The sequence below is a fragment of the Nycticebus coucang genome, chromosome 4 (genome assembly GCF_027406575.1).
Source record: "Nycticebus coucang isolate mNycCou1 chromosome 4, mNycCou1.pri, whole genome shotgun sequence".
Classification (NCBI taxonomy): Eukaryota; Metazoa; Chordata; class Mammalia; order Primates; family Lorisidae; genus Nycticebus; species Nycticebus coucang.
Window position 1 is genome coordinate 147349058 of NC_069783.1, and position 19123 is coordinate 147368180.

Sequence of the window (19123 nt, forward strand, 5' to 3'; positions counted from 1 at the left end):
TTTTCAATTATCAATGAAGAACACATTGATTATGTCATATGGGTGATGGTGTAGAGGTCTCTCTCCTAAAAAATATACATTGCTAAACATGGTTATTATTCCAAATATATTTTATTTCTGTAGCCTTTTGAGAAGAGACAGATCTGGATGCTCAGGAAGCTCATTCCCTCTTCCCTCCTCCTCGAACACGTAAACACACAGACACGATGGGTTGGGGAACTTAGAAAACCTCGGTTCATCTGCTTTGAGTTAGCTCAGTAGGACAGGCTGATTCTGTTATTTTAAAATCTTTTTTTTTTTTTAATTGTTGGAGATTCGTTGTGCATTTGTTAGGTAAAGTCCCTCTGAAAGAGGCTCACTGTATCAGAGAACTTCCATCATTACACAATTACATGCAAGTTTTTATTCACCAACTTTATAAATAGGTAAGGTTTATTTATTAAGGTTTATTAAGGTTTATTTTTTTTCAATTGAAAAGTGGACCCTAATCCAGATAGTCCGTCTCTGATTAGAATAAACTACCTAATAATACAGGTTTGGGAAATATGGTATCTTACTATATCTTTTGCTGGGAAACTTTTCCCCAGTAAACTTTACATTTGCACAAATGGCACTAGTTGTAAGTAGCTGTAACGCCTAAATAGGACAGGTGATGGCAATACAAGGATACAGACCAGTTCAATGTGCCTGGTTTTGAAAAGAGTCTCCATTTAACCCCCACACATCAAACTCTGGAGGAAATCATCCCTTCCAGGGGCTGTAGCAGATCATAGAGGAGGCTGGTGGTGAGTTTCTGCTAGTTTCCAAGTGACAACTAGAAAATCCCCCAGCTTGGAATCTTCCACAAGGGCTGTTGAGGAACCCGCCCCACACCCTGAACAGGACAGCATATGTACAATGGCTGTGAGCTCCAGAACAAGTTAGTCAGACGTACCTTACAGAGCTGGGGACCTGCCAAGGGACCAGACTCTGGGGCAGCAGCACAGAAGTCTGTCAGTCACCAAAACCCCAAGGCAAGAGGCAATTAGAAAAGGGGGGGGGGGGGGTTTCAGCAATGTCTCCAAAGCATGCAGATCGTTGAAAAACAGGTGTGTTTGCTACCAAATGAAAACCCCAGGTAGGAAGAACAGGAGAGAAGAAAAGGAGGCCAGACTATTTGGAGTTCAGAGCATTCCTGCAAGAACAGATGCGCTTTATGGCTGACCGTGGGAGGATTATAAAACCAACCGGATCAGCAATGGATTTCACAGAGAGGAGGAGGTGGAGTTTCTCAGTCTCCGCACTACTGACGTTTTGGAATAGACAATTATTTCTTTGGGTGGGCCGTTATGGGTATTACATACTTCTAAAATATTTTTATTTATTTTTAAATTAGTTTGGGTAGATAGTAGTTGTGTACATTGAAGGGCTGCACATGAGTTTTTTGTAGTTTCCTAAAGCTTTATTGTTCTGAACACTCCTAATAACCTGCTGGGGCCAGACACTGCAGGATCAAATACAGGCTGACCATGATCAAAGCTCCACTGTCCTGAGCCTCAACTGCCCCTGTGGGCTGGAGCACGGCAGACCGCATGGTAGTTATTAGAACTTTCTGAGAGGAGCAAGGGACCTGGGGATCAAAAAACAACCAAACCATACCTACCAGTAAATAAGAGTGCCCAAACCGACTAATGTCATTAGCGCTCAGAATCCCCCCTGCCAGGAAGTAATAACCTTCAGGACGATTGAACAAAACAGGATTTCGCTGCTCAGATGCTTTGAGTTTGGGAGGTGCTGGTTTCATTGACAACTCTGGTCAGGCTTTTGTTTTGTTTTGTTTTGTTTCAATCTTCTCAGGCACTTCTGCCTGACACTTCTCTGCTGCAGGACAGAGCTTCACGGGAACGGAGGCGAGCCCCGCAGCAGGCCCTTCCCGGGGGCCATGGCCACGCAGCCCGTTCTGTCGTCCACGTGTCCAGCAGTCTGCTGTGCTTCCAGCCTTCCCTCGCCGCCTCTTGTCCTCATCCAGCTCTGGCTTTGCTCCTCTGCATCTGCCTTCCTGCCTTTGTCCTTGTTCTGAAGTGCCCTTCTATCCCTTACGCCCTGCTTCTCTGCTGCCAGAGCTCCTTTTAAACAGGGAACTCCGGACCTTGGTCCACTCCATGGCCGAGAGCCCCTGTCGGGCACTGAGCCTCTTGGCTTCCCTCTCCTTGCAGAATGCCGGCAGGCCTCCCTGCTGACCCCGCCAGGGTGGGGATGGGCTGGGTCCTCGGGCGGGCCACGGCCACCGCGCAGGCCCAGCCTCCTCCCAGGCTTTCTTGTACAGCCACCGCCTTGGGACGAATGTGTCGCTTCAGGCTGTAAGTGGGAAGTTTTGATACACGCACACAATGTGTATGAATCAAATCAGGGGAATGGGGGTGTCCGTCACCCCAGGCATTTATTCCTTTGTGCTAGGAACATTCCAGTCCCGTGCTTTTATTCATTTTAAGTGTACCCTAAGTTGTTTTTGATTATATAGAATAAAACACTATTAGATGTGTGTGTGTGCTATGAAATATTGTTCATCCTCCCTATCGTACAAACTTTTCTGCTTTTCTAACTTTTTCTGCTTATTAATGATCCCCCTGTGACTCCCTGCCACCACTCCCAGCCTCTGGTAACTAGCATTCTACTCTCTTCATCATAACATCAGTTGCATTAATATTTAGCTCCCACACACGAGTGAGAACATGTGAGATTTGTTCTTCTGTGCTGGCTTACTTCCCTTACCAGAACGTCTTCCGCAGCAGCCTGGCCTCTACCTGCCAGACGCCGGTAGCATTCCTCAGGGCTGCTAACTGCGACTACCAGAAACATTTCCAGACACTGCCATGTGTCCCTACAGCAAAATCATCCCCGTTTTAGAACAACCACTACAGAACATCACTCTTCAAAAGTGACAAAAATGCATCTTTACATAGCTTTTGGGTTTTGTGGAACGTGTGTTAGAGGGTTCGGCATTTGGTACTAATGGTTTATCTAAGTAACATTATTGGTCTACCCAGGGCTAATATGCTGAAGTATTCGGTTCATTTCCTCTAGAAATACAAGCAAGAACTTTCTCACAAATTTGATCTTCCTATGACACTTCCAAATGCCTGTATGAAGTGATGTATGAAGGAAAAACATCTGGACTGACAAAGCCAGTAAAGCACCTTACCCAGCATTTCCTCTGCAAATCACTAAATCCACGTTGTAAACCACCAAGGTAATGAAACCACCAAAAAAACCCCCTGAAATAACCAACATAATTCTTTTTCTGGCTTACGAAACTACCAACTCGGCCAGCCTTTTCAGTGATAACCATGTAAGATCAGCCAGTCCCTTCTATTCAGCTATTGTAAAATGCACATGAATATACACGCTTTGCTGCGTTCTTAGGCACCCACGAGTGTTTTTTTGTCTTTTGTTTTCAGTTTTTGGCTGGGGCCAGGTTTGAACCCACCACCTCTGGTATATGGGGCCGGCACCCTACTCCTCTGAGCCACAGGCGCCACCCCGGCACCCAAGAGTGTTAAAGGAAGGATCAAGGCAACTTTTTAATTATTTTTTTTTCTTTAACCTCAGCAGATAGCTGGCTGTCATTGCTCAGACGGTGTGCACCAGGGTAAACATGACAGAGGACACAGACTTTCCTTTAGGTGACAGCTGATATCCTTGGTCTGCAGATGGTAAGCATGGGAACTACATAATAATGATTGTATTTCTGTGCAACTTACTCCTCCAGAAAAAGTCAAAGTAATAACACGTCTCATTCCTGAGACAGCACGTCATGTAATCATGGAGAAGTTAGGAGGCTGGGGGAGGGGGTAAATGTATCCCTTCCTTGCGAGTCTGCACAAAAATCTCCAGTCAGCTTCCTGTCGTCTTCCCAGGATGTAGGTCCTACCGTTACCTTCTCACCATGTTACGTATGTCACTGCCCATGTTATCCGCTGGAGGAGATATCATTGATCTCACATCCCCCAAATGTCTCAGAACCTCTTTGATCTGGAATGAAGCAGAGATGAACAGAGAAACGTGGAATTGTTCTATGAGAACTGAAGTCTGGACTCCGGACAGCTGGGTCTGTACAGTCCTGGAGGGTCATTTCTTCTCTTCTTGGCAGATTATTAAACCGCTGATTCAGCAGGTCGGGGGTGGCCGGGCAGGGACAGGCTGACCCGGTGGCTGCTCCTGGAGCACTCCTTCTTGCTCAGGCCACTTTCTCAGACGGAGAACTTCTAGTTTCACGTGTTTGCATGACTCTTCCCTGTTTGTGGACCCCATAATGTGAATCATTGTAAAAGTGGGGACTTATAAACTGGAAAGTCGGCTATCGTGGATGCAGCCCATCCGTGATAGCCTAAGTTGTGAGCTCAAGGATAACCTTTTGATATTGTTGTGTTCCTCTACTTAAACTTCACTGAAGTACTTTCCCAACAAAGTTTATTTTAAATCTACACTGCGTGTGACTATTGCTATCTAGCTGTAACTCTTTCATATCACAGGTTTATTCTAGAACCTCCTATAATGCTTATAATTCTTACCATGTTACATATATTTATTTTTTTATTCAAATATTTTATTATTAATGATTTCTTTTTGCTTGTTTAGATATTCCTTCTGTTATAACTAGAGTTATTGTCTTTCTAGGGATATTGGTCTATCAGATAGCAAATTCAGTTTGCTCTGGGGGTTTGGAGGGATGGTAGCAAACAGCTGGCCCACTGAGAGGTGCACATATCTGATATTGGGTGTTGTTATATATGCAAATACCTTCGGGCTTTCCTGTAGATTCATAATCACACAATTGTGACAGTTTGTCTAGTTTATGTTATTCAGTTAACTCTCAAAATGCTCATGGACTTTTTAACAATATATTCTTGATAATTAAGATTCTGCCAGTAAGAAAACCTTGGAAAACGAAACACCATCCAACAATGAGTTGAACTGCAAATTCAAATTCAATTTCTTCATGTTTGTCATTTAATAAAACTATTATTCCCAAAATTGTTTCTGTCACTAGTATAATTTTAGGATATTTTTGTTTCCATGTAGTTTCAAGGTTTTTTTGCCTTAACAAATGTAGTAGAATGTAATGAGTTTTCAGGAAGTTTCTATTTACATATTTTTCCTTCCTTCCTTCCTTCCTTCCTTCCTTCCTTCCTTCCTTCCTCCCTCCCTCCCTCCCTCCTTCCTTCCTTCCTTCCTTCCTTCCTTTTTGAGACAGAGTCTCACTATGTCATCCCCTGGTAGAGTGCCATGGCATCACAGCTCACAGAAACCTCAGACTCTTGGGCTTAAGTGATTCTCTTGCCTCAGCCTCCCAAGTAGCTCTATGTACATATTTTCATAATGAAAGTTGTGCCTGCTATTTAAATGCAATGACATCTGACATGGGTAAGAAGCCTTACTCAAAAGAGCTCATACATTGTACAATTCCATTAACATGAAGTTTTAGAATGGACACACATATTAGAACAGTGGAAAACTAAAATTGGGATTGATGTGGAAAGCGCATGGATTTGCTTTCAAGAATAAGGTAATATTTTATCTATGGACAGAGGATTTGATTATACAAGTAGAATCATTTATCAAAATTTAGGCAAAGTACACTTAGATTTATGGATTTTATTTTATCTCGAAAGAAAGAAATGAAATGCTGACTTCTAGTATTTAAAGAAAATATGCTAATGTCTGCACTTTACCTTGGAAGGCATCCAAAAATAAAATGAATTGATAGATAGGCATGTTAATGATAAAATCTAGGCAGTGGACATATAGGTGTTTTTTGCAATACTTTTTAACTTTGCTACACTTGTGGAAGTTTTTATTATAAAATATTACAAAATAAGTAAGCATAATATACTTTTATAAGTACTCAAATAATGAAGATATAATGAAATAAATTATTATACATACAATAAAGGTATAATGAAATAAGATAAGGTACATGTTAGAATTGCCAGCTACATACGCAGCATACTGACAGTTAATCATAATACCAACTAATAACACAAGAAGCCCTGAGAACACATTAGTCAGGACAGTATTGTTAATCCCTCGAAATATGAGTAGAGCATAATTATCACATGCAATATGAAAACAATTATTATAATGAGAATAATTTGATGTGAAAAGCCCTGAGATTTTTGAATTGTATGTTTCAATTTTTCCAGTACAAAACTTTCCTCAGAATTAATTACAGGAAAGCAATTATTATGTAATGTGAAGAATTCTACTAATGAAAAGAAAATGATTTATGTGAAATCTAAGAGGATGCAGAGCAAGTGTAAAATTAGCTTTCTGAAAATTGGACTCATCCCTTATCCCATTCTCTTTAGAAGATCATCTCCTTTCAATGCGAAGTATTTCATAGATCCTTGAAATTTTTCAGAAATGTATTGAAATGAAATGATCAGGCACTCCTCAAGTTTCCACTCTGAAGACCGCTGGTTGTAATTCATGGTTTTTCCTTCCTCTGAAATGACTGTGTCATATTGTTCACCAGTTACATAGTTAATTTCGTAAAATAATTAATGTATATCATATCAACACCCTTCTTACAAATCTCTTTATGTTCAGCTTTTTTATCCCTTCAATAAAATCAACATAGGTAGTATATCTTATTTTTAAGCCTTGTATTTCAATCTGTCTCCAAAATATTCCTATGGGTCCAGAGAGTACATCTCAAACTGATTTTTCAAATTGTGATTAAAGATCTTGATGAAATAATTAGATCTCACTTGGTAACTATTAAAAATACGATAAATGTGTGCTATTTCTTGAAATTACCTTTTAATAATTTTAGCTTGAAGGACCTAGTGATTTATATTTCAAGCATGCCTTCTAGATAATTCTAATAAACCTAAAATGTGGAATGATTATTTAATTTTAATTCAATTATATTTTTAATTTTTTTAGAGTATTACTGGGTTCTATTTTTAATTTTTTATTAATTTTAGAGTATAATTTGCATTTGTACATTTGAAGTCGATATTATAAGTGTGCCCTTTACCCAGAATAAGTGTGCTGACCAGTTAGGGGTGAGGTTACCCTACCTCTCCTCCCCATACCCCGTTAGATTTTCACTGAGTTTTACTTCCGTAAGTGCTTATAAGTATTGATTCACTAGTTCCCTTTTAGGATTGAACACATGTGTTTGTTTTTCCATTCTTGCAATATTTCACTTAGAAGAATGGCGTCCAGTTCCATTCAAGTGCACATGTCTTTTTAACAGAATGACTTTGTTTTCCTTTGAGTAAATACACAGCAGTGGGATTGGCAGGTCCAAAAGTGAGTCTACTTTTTGTTCTTTGAAGATACATCCATCCTACTTTCCATAGAGACTGTACAGTTGGGTCTAGAGACTATTTCATTTTATTTTTTTAGAGATAATGTGAAAGAAATCAGTTTATGTTAACATAAGTGATTTTTTTTTCCTTTTTTCCTCCTGAGGTTTTAAATATTCTTTCCATTGCTGCATTTCTCTCCATCTTATAATAGATTAGATTTATGCTTCAAGAGTTTGTGTCAGATTTTGGGAACATAAGAATTTTGTTGTGTCTTGGGTTCAATTGGTCTCTGGCTTTCGTTTCTCATATTATTCTAGTGAGAATGATTGCCTAATAAAATTTTGATAATAAATATGTGAAATTATAACTATTTACATGATTGAATTTTAAAAACTGGTTTACTTCAGTAAGGTAAAGTATCTGTGCTACTCACCCTCTGTTTAACTTAAATATCACAGAAAGCAGGATTAAAATTTGTGGATGAAATTGAATTGGTATTAGCCAGTGCATTCATGAGTGAATGAAAAGAAAGAGTGAATAAAAGAAATAATACTCATGATATTTCATCAAATAGAAAGTGAATATGAAATGAGCCATTAAGTTATGCATACAAACTGTATGCATTATAATATAATCCCATTTATCTGGGATGAAAGAATGAATTGACTACTTTAAAATGTATTAACCAGGTTGGAAGGTAGTTCACGCAGAAAAGTTATCACAGTTATTCTCTCATGGTAGGACAATTAGATTCCCATGACCTTAAAGGAGATAATCTGAATTATTCTCTTTTGTATAAGATTTTCAGTAACTGTGCGTCTGAGTGGCACACTTCAACAGGAATTCTAAAATATTACAGGAAACACTTAAACAAGAGAGATGGTATAGAATGGTGGGAAGGTTATAAACTCTGTCATATAAAAAGAGTGTTGGTGACGGCGCCCGTAGCTCAGTGGGTAGAGTGCCAGCCACGTGCACCTGGGCTGGAGGGTTCAAATCCATCCCTGGCCAGCTGGACAGAAACAACAACTGCAACAACAACAAAAAAATGTTGTGGGTGTTACGGGAGGCACCTGCAATTCCAGCTGCTTGGGAGGCTGAGGCAAGAGAATTGCTTGAGCCCAGGAGTTTGTGAGGTTGCTGTGAGGGTGACATAGTGAGACTCTGTCTCAAAAAAAAATAGGCTGTTGGAACTAGAGTTATTTAACAGAAAGCAAAGAAGGAAAGTGAGGGAAGGGAATTATCTCAGTGTTAATATTCTCACACTGCTGAAGTTCATTACTATTCAGTGCACCGATAACTATTTCTATAATTATTTGATAACACACGCAATATTTCTGTTCAAGTTGTCTGGGAATCATTGATCCTAACATCAAAGTGTAGAAGGTTTTGAAGGGGCTGTCATGGGAAAGAAGATGTCTTGTCTTTTAATTCCAGAAGGCACAAACAGAGTAAATGGCAAGACGAATCAAAGAGATAGACCTTGAACTCCATATATCGAATTAATATCTAACTATTTCGTGCATTATCAGTAGTATTCAAGCAAAGGATATAAACATGACCATTTTCAATCATGTGATGTATATTGGATTTTTGTTTCAGGTGGTATCCATTCAAAATGTTAAGATTGCAACATTTTAATTTAGTAAGGAAAAACAATTTGCCAGATGTGGAGGGCCCTTATACAATGTGTCGATCAGGCACAAAAACAGGATGGCGGAGGCGTACTTTAGGAAACCTGCTCGCCGGCTGCACCCTGGCAACAACCTTGCTGCCCGTGCCCTTTGCGTTCATTGGAGAGATATCTAGGTCAAGAAACCGACAACAGGAAGTGTCCTAGAGTATAAATATAGAGTGCTGTAAACAAGGTTAAGGGCTTTTCCATCCTGCTCTCCCCGGACAAGCTGCTTGCCCCCGATAATAAACCTGCTGAAAGCTGTTTGCGTTGGTGTGTTCGTCCCTGCTGGTCAGCGGCCGAGCGACACCGACAGCCAGATGTTTTGTCTACCTTAAAATAGTTTATGAATCAAATAAACACTCTAACAGGCTTTTTGGTAAATCCTTTATCAATCTTTATTTTCTTTTTTTTTTTTTTTTTTTTTTTTAATTTGGCCGGGGCTGGGTTTGAACCCACCACCTCCGGCATATGGGACCGGCGCCCTACCCGCTGAGCCACAGGCGCCGCCCATCAATCTTTATTTTCTATTTAATCTGTGTGTCATCCAGGAAGCAACTACATATTAAAATTGATGATAGTAGTCTCTGTATCACTAATGCCTGGTACATAGCGCACACAGGTACAAAATGCTCCATTGAATAGAGATGTCAAACAAACAAACAACAAAAAAAAAAAACACCTTCATACCCTCAAGAGTAACCTAAAGTCCTGGAAATCTGACCGGTAGCATCATTAGATGTCAAACAAACAAACAAACAAAAAAAACACCTTCATACCCTCAAGAGTAACCTAAAGTCCTGGAAATCTGACCAGTAGCATCATTAGATGTCAAACAAACAAACAAACAAAAAAAACACCTTCATACCCTCAAGAGTAACCTAAAGTCCTGGAAATATGACCAGTAGCATCATTAGATGTCAAACAAACAAACAAAAAGAAAAACAAAAACAAAAAAAAAACACCTTCATATCCTCAAGAGTAACCTAAAGTCCTGGAAATCTGACCGGTAACATCATTTTAAATAAGGTACTTCCCAGGCAGTCATGACAAAATGCCTGTTTGGTCCAGAAAGTGAAGCATGTAGACTCATTATTCATTAGTTAATTCAGTACTTAGCAGAAATTTAAGGCCAGGAGGAAGTTAGCTGAATTTTAAGGGCCTGCAGTAGGGAGGACGCATTCTTCCGTGAGTTGGGCTCTGGCATTATAATGATGTGGCGGGTCTCAAACTGGCTTGGGCATTGTTAAAGTTATGTATCAATTATAGAAAAAGAAGGCAAGCTTACATTACTCCATAACTTTGCTCCAGGCATGCTTGTAAAAATTAAGAAAAATGATATTTATTTTGCAGTAAGAACACTTAACATGATGAATGTCTAAGTGCACAATATTGTATTCTTAATTACACTGATGATGTCATTCTATAGGTGTCTATAACATGATAATTTTTTGTAATTAAAAGTTCATGACCATTGAACAGAAACTCCTTATTTTCCCCTCTCCCTATCCCCTGGCAACCACCATTCTATCCACAAGGTCTATTAGCATGACTAGTTCAGACAAATCCTATCAGGGACATAACGCATCATTTGTCATTGTGTCACTTAGCGTCATGTCCTCCAGGTGCGTAGGTGGTGTTGTCTGTGGTGCATCGTCTTTCTTTTTAAGTCTGAATGACATCCCATTTGGCACAGAGGGTGCCAAAAATGCATATGCCTTTTAAGATAGGAAAAAAAAAAACTGTATTAAAATCATAATACTCAGTATATGCCAAAAACAATGCAAGGTTTTTTTTTCTATTAAATCATAGCTGTGTACATTAATGGGGCACAACGTGCTGGTTTTATATATAATTTGAAATACTTTCATGAAACTGGTTAACATAGCCTCCATACAATGCAATATTATTAAGCAATAAAAAGGAATAGAGGACTGATACCTGCTACAACATATATGAGCTTTGAAAACATGATGGTAAATAAAAGAAGCTGGACATAGAAGGCCATATAGATTATGATTCTGTTTGTATCAGGTGTCCACAAAAGGCAAATTCATAGAAACAGAAAGTAAAGCAGCGGTTACCAAGGGTTTGGGCAATGATAGTTAATGGGTACGTGGATTCTTTTTGGCATTATGAAAGTGTTCTAAAATTAGATAGTGGTGATGGTTGTACAACTGGGAAAACACTAAAACTAAATTGTAGAATTTAAAAGGGTAAATTTTATCCCAATAAAGCTATTGTTTTTAAAAGCTGAGATGAACAACAGTCTGCAAATCTTTGTATGGACATACACTTCCATTTGGGGGGGCAGAAAATAATTAGTAGTAAAAAAGCTGGGTCATACGATAAGTGCATGTTGAACTTTTAAAGAAACTGACGCTGTTCTGCAAAGTGGACCATTTTATATTCCCAGTAGTAGTATATGAGAGTTCCACTTGCTCTGCAGGCCCACTCACATTTGGCACAACCAAACAAGCTTAAAATTTCAGCGGGGAAGTTGACTTATGGTGGCACCTGCAGAGTGATAAGGAAAAGGACCGAGTATATGCCAAAAACAAAAGATGAATACAAGGCACGTTTGAATTCTGCAGTCACAAGAGGTGCTCAAAGTGGTCACCGTCAGTGTCCAGACACTTCTGGTTACAAGAACTACTGCTTGAGCAACATTGACCAAAGTCTCCACTTGCATTCCTGGGCAATCCTTTTCACAACACCGTTTGTCTCAAACTGATCAGGAGTGTCAGCAGGAGTGAGGTGTGTCAGAGGTTGTGTTGAATACTCACGCCTCCATTGTCACTGCCCTTCACAGTGTTTTCAGATTTCAAGTACCACTCCCAAATTCTTGCACTCCTCCAAGGGCAGCTATCACTCTGCCATTTGACTGTCCTGCCTGTCATATAGTTACACTAGAGTTCAATTGATTGACCCTATCTTTTGACCCAGCATCATACTACACATTGCTACTATAATTCAATTCAACTTTAAAAAGTAATATATACGTAACATCTCTTAAAATGCAAATGCATTTTTGCCCCTCCAAAATATACCACATTTTCTTTATTGGTTCATCCACTCATGTAGGTTTTTTTCCATATCTTGGCAATAAACATGGAGTACAGATCTGTTTGAGATACTGGGGTTTTAAAATTATTTTGGATATATACCCAGAAGGGAGATTCAGAGGTCCTATAGTGAATCTACTTTTAACTTTGTGTAACGTCCTTACTGTTTCCCACAGCTTTGAACCATATATATTCCCACCAACAATGTACAAAGGTTCTAATTTTTCCACATCTTAACCAATACTTTTTTTTTTTTGCAGTTTTTGGCCGGAGGGCAGGTTTGAACCCACCACTTCTAGTATATGGGACCGGAGCTCTACTCCTTTGAGCCACAGGTGCCACCCTTGAGCAATACTTTTAATTTGGGGCTATTTGAGATACATTTATGTATATAAAATTAACTGATCTTTGGCAGGAATACATAATAGGGAAATGATATTCTCTTCAACAAAGGGAGGTTGGAAAATAGGTATCCAAAATCAACTCAAAACAGATTAAAGATTTAACTGTAAGACTTGAGACTGTAAAACTCCTAGAAGAAACATTGGGGAAAAAATTAATGATTAAAGTTTCTTCTTTAAAATTTTGTATTAATATGAGAGTAAATGCAATTAGATTATATTATTTGTGTTTGTAAAGTCTGAGTACCAGCTGAGTCCTTCAGCCTGGATATGTGACATACACCTCTGCATGGTACCCTCAGCTGGGAACCTGGATATGTGACACACCCCTGCATGGTACCCCCAGCTGGGAACCTGGATATGTGACACACCCCTGTGTGGTACCCCAGCTGGGAACCTGGATATGTGACACACCCCTGCGTGGTACCCCCAGCTGGGAACCTGGATATGTGACACACCCCTGCGTGGTACCCCCAGCTGGGAACCTGGATATGTGACACACCCCTGTGTGGTACCCCAGCTGGGAACCTGGATATGTGACACACCCCTGCGTGGTACCCCCAGCTGGGAACCTGGATATGTGACACACCCCTGCGTGGTACCCCCAGCTTGGAACCTGGATATGTGACACACCCCTGCGTGGTACCCCCAGCTGGGAACCTGGATATGTGGTACCCCCAGCTTGGAACCTGGATATGTGACACACCCCTGTGTGGTACCCCAGCTGGGAACCTGGATATGTGACACACCCCTGCGTGGTACCCCCAGCTGGGAACCTGGATATGTGACACACCCCTGTGTGGTACCCCAGCTGGGAACCTGGATATGTGACACACCCCTGCGTGGTACCCCCAGCTGGGAACCTGGATATGTGACACACCCCTGCGTGGTACCCCCAGCTTGGAACCTGGATATGTGACACACCCCTGCGTGGTACCCCCAGCTGGGAACCTGGATATGTGACACACCCCTGCGTGGTACCCCCAGCTTGGAACCTGGATATGTGACACACCCCTGCGTGGTACCCCCAGCTGGGAACCTGGATATGTGACACACCCCTGCGTGGTACCCCCAGCTTGGAACCTGGATATGTGACACACCCCTGCGTGGTACCCCCAGCTTGGAACCTGGATATGTGACACACCCCTGCGTGGTACCCCCAGCTTGGAACCTGGATATGTGACACACCCCTGCGTGGTACCCCCAGCTGGGAACCTGGATATGTGACACACCCCTGCGTGGTACCCCCAGCTGGGAACCTGGATATGTGACACACCCCTGCATGGTACCACAGCTGGGAACCTGGATATGGGACACACCCCTGCATGGTACCCCCAGCTGGGAACCTGGATATGGGACACACCCCTGCATGGTACCCCCAGCTGGGAACTTAATGGACCTCTTTGCTCCCTGCCCCTCCTCTCTTCTTGAGTTCATTATGTTTTTCTAAATCAGGCCTGTAGTGACTGATCGGCTAGTTTCAACATAGTATTGGGTACATGGGATGGTTGCTTTCCATTCATTTTTTTCCTCAGATTAAAAGGAGGGTACGAAAGATTAGGTTCCACTGTTTGCATTTGTTAGGTAACATTCAAGCTGTAGTTAAACCCTTTCCCCAGGGGGTGTGCTGTGCACCCTGCATTGCGCCCATGAGGGGAGAGTCTGGCAATCCCCCACCCTCCTGCCCTCTCCCCTTCCCATTTTTAAGATATTTTACTTAGGACAATGTTTTCCAAATCCATCCAGGTAAATATAAAAGACACAAAGTCTCCATCTTTCGTGGCTACATAGAACTTCTTGGTATACACATACCACATTTGATTAATCCAGACATGTATGGACGGGCACTTGGGCTTCTTCCACATCTCTGCAATTGTGTATGGAGCTTCTATAAACATATGAGTTTAAATGTCTTTATGATAAAATAATTTTTTTCTTCTGGGTAGATACCTGGTCATGGGATTGCAGGATCAAATGGGAAGTGTACTTTGAGTTCTTTGGTGATTCTCGGCACTTTTTTCCTAAAGGTTCACAGTCATACCAACCTTGCATAAGCCACTAGCCCATTGTTCAATTGAGAGAATGCCAGTATCTTCTCTCACTGTAAGATTGTCTGTTTGCTTCGATGATGGTGTCCTTATCTGTGCAGAAGCTTTTTAACTTGTTCAGATACCATGTCTTTACTTTCGTTGTTGCTGGAATTACCAATAGTGTCTTCTTCCCCATTCCCCCCCGCCCCAAGGCAGATATTGTAAATAGTTTTCCCCATAGTTTCTTCCTAGCGTTTCCATTGTTTTGTGTCTTGGATTTAAATCTTTTATATAGCATGGGTTAATTTTTGTAGATTTCATTGGCTACTTCTTTATTTATTTATTTTTTCTAGTTCCATATGAAAGAAAAACTATTTTACCCAGTTCTTCTAAGTATGACATTGGTCTTCTCAGGGGGATTGTGTTGAATTTGTAGATTGCTTTGGGTTGTATAGACATTTTAACTATGTTGATTCTTCCCAGTCACAAGCATAGTATGACAATGATTTCTTGAAAATGACACCACAAGCTTAAACAACAAAAACAGAATGAAATATGAGGGATTTTATTAAAGTAAAGAGCTTCTGTACAGCAAACTATTTGCAGAAGGAAAAGGCAACCTATAAGAATGGGAGAAAATATTTGCAAATGAAACATGTGATGTGGGCTCAACAGCTTACAACTTAGCAATGATTTAACACAGAATTTGAAATGTGGGCAAAGGACTGGAATAGAAATTACTTCAAAAAAGACATACAGATGGCAGACAAATATAAGATGCTTTACATAAGTAATGATCCTCAAAATGTAAATTATAACCATGAGATACCGCCTTTTAGGATGTCTATTAAGAAAAAACTTTTTGTTTCAATTAGGACTTTTTCGTCACTACTAAACAATGAAAAAACTGAACATTTCCTTTTTCTAGTAATATTCACCCTTCTGATTATTGCTATTCTAGTCCATTTTCTCTATAAATTCAAAACTTGCGTAGGTATTAACATTTGTCCATGTCACGATGGATCTGAAGCCTCTTAGAATAAAAAGAACATGGCACAGTATTTAAGAGCAGATTATCTGGAGCCAGAAGACCCCTTAATCAATGTTGACTAAATTTCACCATTCTTTATCATGCTTTAGCTGGTAGCTAACAAGGGACAATTCGAGGTTAGAGTTTCTAAATATGTTGTCAACTGAAGAAGGTCAATGTGAATTTTGAAAATAAAAGAAGAAAAACCCATAATTAAGATCACTGAACCAAAAAATAATTCTCATGAGAAAGAAATATTATTGTTTTTGACATAAAAATATATGTGAGTAATAAAATTAATACACTAATTTACCTGTGGTTTATTTTTAAATGAGTTAAAAGGACTGCAGGTGCTATTCAGATAACTTCATGTGTACTATGCAACATAACAAGATTTACATAAATAACATGCATAACATAATAAAACAAAAACTTCATCAGCCTGTGGCTGAAGAGAAAGTAACGTGGTAAGTGGAGGAGCCGGGATATGAAACCAAGCAAACTGTCTGCATGGTCCTTGCCCCACATCACAGACATTGCAACTGCTTTTCAGGTTTGAAAACAAGAGCAGCAGACTCCACAGTGAGCTTTGCATGTCCATCTCCCAAATACTCAGTGAATGAAAGATTTTTGGGTCACTTAGGAGCCTTCAGAATCTGTTTCCCACACAACTTTGTAGAGTCACCAGGAACAGGCATCTTATAGGCTTTGAAAAGGTCCTGAACCAAAGAATCCCCTTAAATGTGTTTGTAGCCACATTTCCCAAACATTAGTCTACAGAACATCTGGAATCAAAGATACCAACTTTCAGGAGAGTCTTCTGCCATTTCCAAAATTATACATGGACACACTCTTATGTGTGAGAGTTGAGAACATATTTTTGAGTGAGTTAGACATTGCATCAATGGAAACTTGTGTAACTCAAGGAAAAACTTTCTTATCATTTTGTTCTTATAATTCAAGAAAATTATTCTCACTGCAAACTTGAGGGGAAAATATTCTTTCCCCTTTTTTATACCTGAGGAGGGCACAACCAGAGTCCCACAGCCTTTTACACGTACTTATTCATAGAATTGCATATCATTCGTACAATTAGGATACTTCTTTTTTTTTTTTATCTAAAATGAGTAATATCTTTTAACCACAACCCTCTTCTATGGAAGTGTTGACATTTCAACGCTGCTCTGGTTCACACACGCTCTCTGCATTCTCTCCATTTTCTCCAGTTAGTCTGACAACACCTGTCGTCTCAGTAGTCTGGTTGTCTTACAATCACTGATCACAGACCAGTGGCTAAGGACTGTTGATCTTCAAACCAGCGATCAGAACGGCTTGCCTAATTATAGTTGCCTTCTTTTCATCTGTATGACACAAACATACTCTAAAAACTTCTGCCTAGAAGCTGCTGTCATTCCTCATTAGCATTTCACATCTGAAAGGTGTAAACAAGTCTTCTGATTTCCATCTTTAGACTAAAACGCCTTAGGAACAATTTATTTTTTCACATTGCTCAATTTAATATTGTCTTTGCCATTTAATTTAGTAGTTCACAGTGTGTTTTCTTTCAAACAGAAAATTAGAGTTTTTTTCCTAAAGTTTTAATCATTTTCTACAGGTTTCTTACGTACATTTTTGTTCTTCTGTGTAGGATGACACCATCCAATTAGGAATGATTATAAAATGATGATGACATTAATCTCCAACAGGTGTGAAACACCACTAAATGCCTCATTGCAATGTAATTGCATGTAGTTCTAAGTAATTAAATAGGAAATAAACGTGTGCTGAAATGTTGGCGTCTTTCTGGTTGTTACATACTCAGATTTAGTTACTAAATTGCACATGGATTTAGATTACTTGGTAGGTTAAAATTGAAGAGCTATGAATGCCTTCTCAGGAATAAGATAATGAGTCTACCCGCTTCCCAGATATGCACAGTTCTCCAGCTCAGCAGATTATTAGCATGTTATTATTTCTCTCTCCTGTTGTCTGACTTTTGGCCTTTTTAATGCTTCTTCACACCACTAATAAATGAACAGAAGAGATATTAAACTTAAATTAGTCTACTTGTTAGTCACCCACTAAGTCAGAAAGGACAGCTGGGAGTCTGTGGCATTCAAATTGCAACGATTTGACAGGTTTCGGACTAGGAGCAAGATGGCAGCCGAGTAACAGCTTCCTTGCATCTGGGCACCGTGAGTCTGGGGATATAGGACTCCAGGCATCTCTGGCTGGTGGGATCTGCCTATCATCACCCCTGAGAGGATACAGGGAGTCAGCGAGAGACTTCTGGACCCCAAGAGGAGGACTAAAACAGTGGAAAACTGGCAAGTGGTCGCGTGTGTTCAATCCGCCTAAACCCGCCCGCAACTGTAAGTTCAGTAGCAGCGAGACTGCAAACCAGAAAGGCCTTACCTGTGAACTGTTTTGGTGTCTTTGGACTTGGCACTCAGCTGAACTGCCTTGGGGAGAGCCTGAGCGGGAGTGCGGAGAACTTTGGCCATTGTCCAGGGCCCCAGTCTGAGCCGCTGAGCCAGACGGAGCTAATAGAGTTTGGCTCTGGGTCACAGGCAGACATTGTGAGCGATCTGCCCTGGCAAGCTCCGCCCTCAGGGTCGCAGAGCTGGAATTGGGTGGGAGCTGGTAACCCAGCGACCAAGTAGCCTAAGGGCGGGGTCTGAGCCGCCTTGCAGCCCTAACCCTCGGGGGCAGAGGGAGACCAGTTTTGACACACAGGGTAAGTGGATAGCCACTTCAGCAGTGATTCCAGCAACAAGCACTTCCCTGAGAAAGCTTCTGCTCAGTAAGTGAACAAGTTCAAATTGCAACGATTTTCTTTTGGGTCATCTCTTTTTAGTCAGAGGGAAGCTCAATTTTTTTTTTTTTAAATATACTGCACTCGTTATGCTTTTTATAGATTTCAAGCATGTATATTCCCTTTTATTTCAGGGTATACTAGTTATTATTAATTTTTATTTATATTAAAGTATGTTCATATTTAATTTTACTCAAGAAAAGTATAATGCTATGGAATTCTAAATATATTAATTTACACATAAACATTATGTCAGACTAGGAATGTTTTACATACCCCCACATTGTTTGCTGTAAAAACACTGATAATTTTTTTTTAAACTTAAAACTTCACTGGAATCCAAAGAAAATAGTCTATAATTTACGTAAGTATTGAAGTTCTTTTTGGTAATGACTGCAATCAGAAATACTCTGATTCAGAATATAATTATTGACATAGGCACTTTTCACTTGGGGGCACAAAATATTGAGTAGCTGGGAAAGATGTGGAAATGTCTTTTAACCACAACCCTCTTCTATGGAAGTGTTGTTAGTCTTGACTCTTGGATAAAATATCTTTACCTTAATTTTATTTTTAATTAAAAATATCTGATTAGACTCTTGAAAAATAGTTGAAAAGAGCAAAGATCTTTGTTTATTTGAGTTATTCATTATATTGAGTATATTATAAATCATGCCATAAATTTTAAAATGTATTTAATTCATTTTTAAATAATGACATGTTAACATGTTAACATTAATAAACTGTCCATTGCCTTATGCCCCTCCCCCGCTGCTCTTGCTCTCTGGAAGTACTGTAAGTAGTGACCT

At 40.0% G+C, this 19123-nt stretch overlaps 1 protein-coding gene across 6 annotated transcripts in view; it reads left to right on the forward strand.

Annotated features, from left to right (window-relative positions):
* LOC128583124 (breakpoint cluster region protein-like) overlaps positions 1-19123 on the forward strand; it is a 93137-nt gene that overhangs the window by 37555 nt on the left and 36459 nt on the right. For 3 of the 6 annotated variants that reach the window (XM_053587038.1, XM_053587039.1, XM_053587041.1), the window contains exons 2-3: positions 3064-3229; positions 3589-3692. In XM_053587038.1, coding sequence (XP_053443013.1) covers positions 3064-3095 — 32 coding nt within the window. In that variant the 3' untranslated portion in view covers positions 3096-3229; positions 3589-3692. Of the gene's footprint in view, positions 1-3063; positions 3230-3588; positions 3693-3896; positions 5089-17637; positions 17775-19123 lie in introns of those variants that run through there. The other 3 variants (XM_053587043.1, XM_053587042.1, XM_053587040.1) reach the window with 3 other exon arrangements.